Raw genomic sequence first — 1,123 nt, 5'->3', positions numbered from 1 at the left:
CTATCTCACCCTCCGTCCCACCCTCCTTCGCGACCTCCTCTGCTTCCAGCACATTTCTGGCGCCGGAGCCGATGGTGTTGGCCTCAGCCTTGCGGTAGGTATGGAGGGAGAAAGGGGGAGAGGAGGGGATACAAGCATGACTCAGACAGCTAATTCTCATGCCCTCCTTTCCTCTTGCGTGCCAAGGTACACCTCGTTGAAGGAGAAGAAGGAGAGCGAGGAGAAGAGGCGGGTCCGGGCAGCGAAACATCGTCGGTGCGTCCGCAAAGCCGGCGTTCAGGCGCTTAATCCCCGAATGACGGAGGCCGTCGATTGCTTTCCATTGTCTCACAAGAGATTTCGTTGGGTTTGTGGGGTTTGTGGTTTTTTGAATGCGGTGTACGTGTATGTGTGCATGCGCCTCTCCTTGTCATGTTTATGACGCTGTGTATGCGCCTCTCCTTGTCATGTTTATGACGCTGTCTAACAAGGAAAGCAACTTCTTCCCTTTGGGCCCACGGCAGGGACAAGGAGCGGCGACACAAGCACCGAGAAGACTACCGGATCATGATGTCGAGTAAAATGAGGCGCATATGTGAGGTAACGCCGATGTTCCCTCCGTCATTTTTTCCTCCACCCCTCCCTCGCACCCTGTCCGTGGTTCTGACCCTCCCGCGCGTCGTCCTCTTCCACAGATACCCACCAACAACGCTCCTTTTCCTGACTCTTTCTCTTTCTCAGGACGCTCTAGGCATCCAGCACATTGAGGTGGATGATACAGAGGAAGACGACGAGACAAGCAGCGAGAGCGAGGACGAAGAGGAAGGCGGGGGGGAGGAAGGGGAGGAGGGCAGAAAAGGTCAGACACTGCATTGTTCTTCGAAGCCGTGCTTGCCTCTATCCGTCTTATTCCTTTACGTCTTTTTCCTGACACTATTCTTAACAACCCTACCTCAAGCCCTAGCGCTAGCCCTAACCCTAGCCCTAACCCTAATCCTAACCCTAACCCTAATCCTACCAGCGGACCTCCAATCCAAGCGGGAGAGGCAGGCAGAAGACGCGAGCATTCTCAAAGCCCTTCGGCCTAAAGGTTTCACCGACCGACAGATCCTCCACGCCGTGCACGTCCTCAGGAAAAGGTCCT

At 55.1% G+C, this 1,123-nt stretch overlaps 1 protein-coding gene across 1 annotated transcript; it reads left to right on the top strand.

The window, feature by feature from the left end:
• Positions 1–20: 20 nt before the first annotated feature.
• NGA_0703300 (uncharacterized protein) lies at positions 21–837 on the top strand (the record flags this gene model as incomplete). The annotated part of the gene is made up of 4 exons (XM_005852432.1): positions 21–94; positions 187–255; positions 471–579; positions 721–837. Coding segments are annotated over exons 1-4 (318 nt in total), but the record flags the coding sequence as incomplete, so codon positions are not given.
• Positions 838–1,123: the final 286 nt, after the last annotated feature.

The sequence above is a fragment of the Nannochloropsis gaditana genome (assembly GCF_000240725.1).
Source record: "Nannochloropsis gaditana CCMP526 unplaced genomic scaffold scaffold1241, whole genome shotgun sequence".
Taxonomy (NCBI): domain Eukaryota; class Eustigmatophyceae; order Eustigmatales; family Monodopsidaceae; genus Microchloropsis; species Microchloropsis gaditana.
This window is presented reverse-complemented; position numbering and strand designations above follow the sequence as displayed.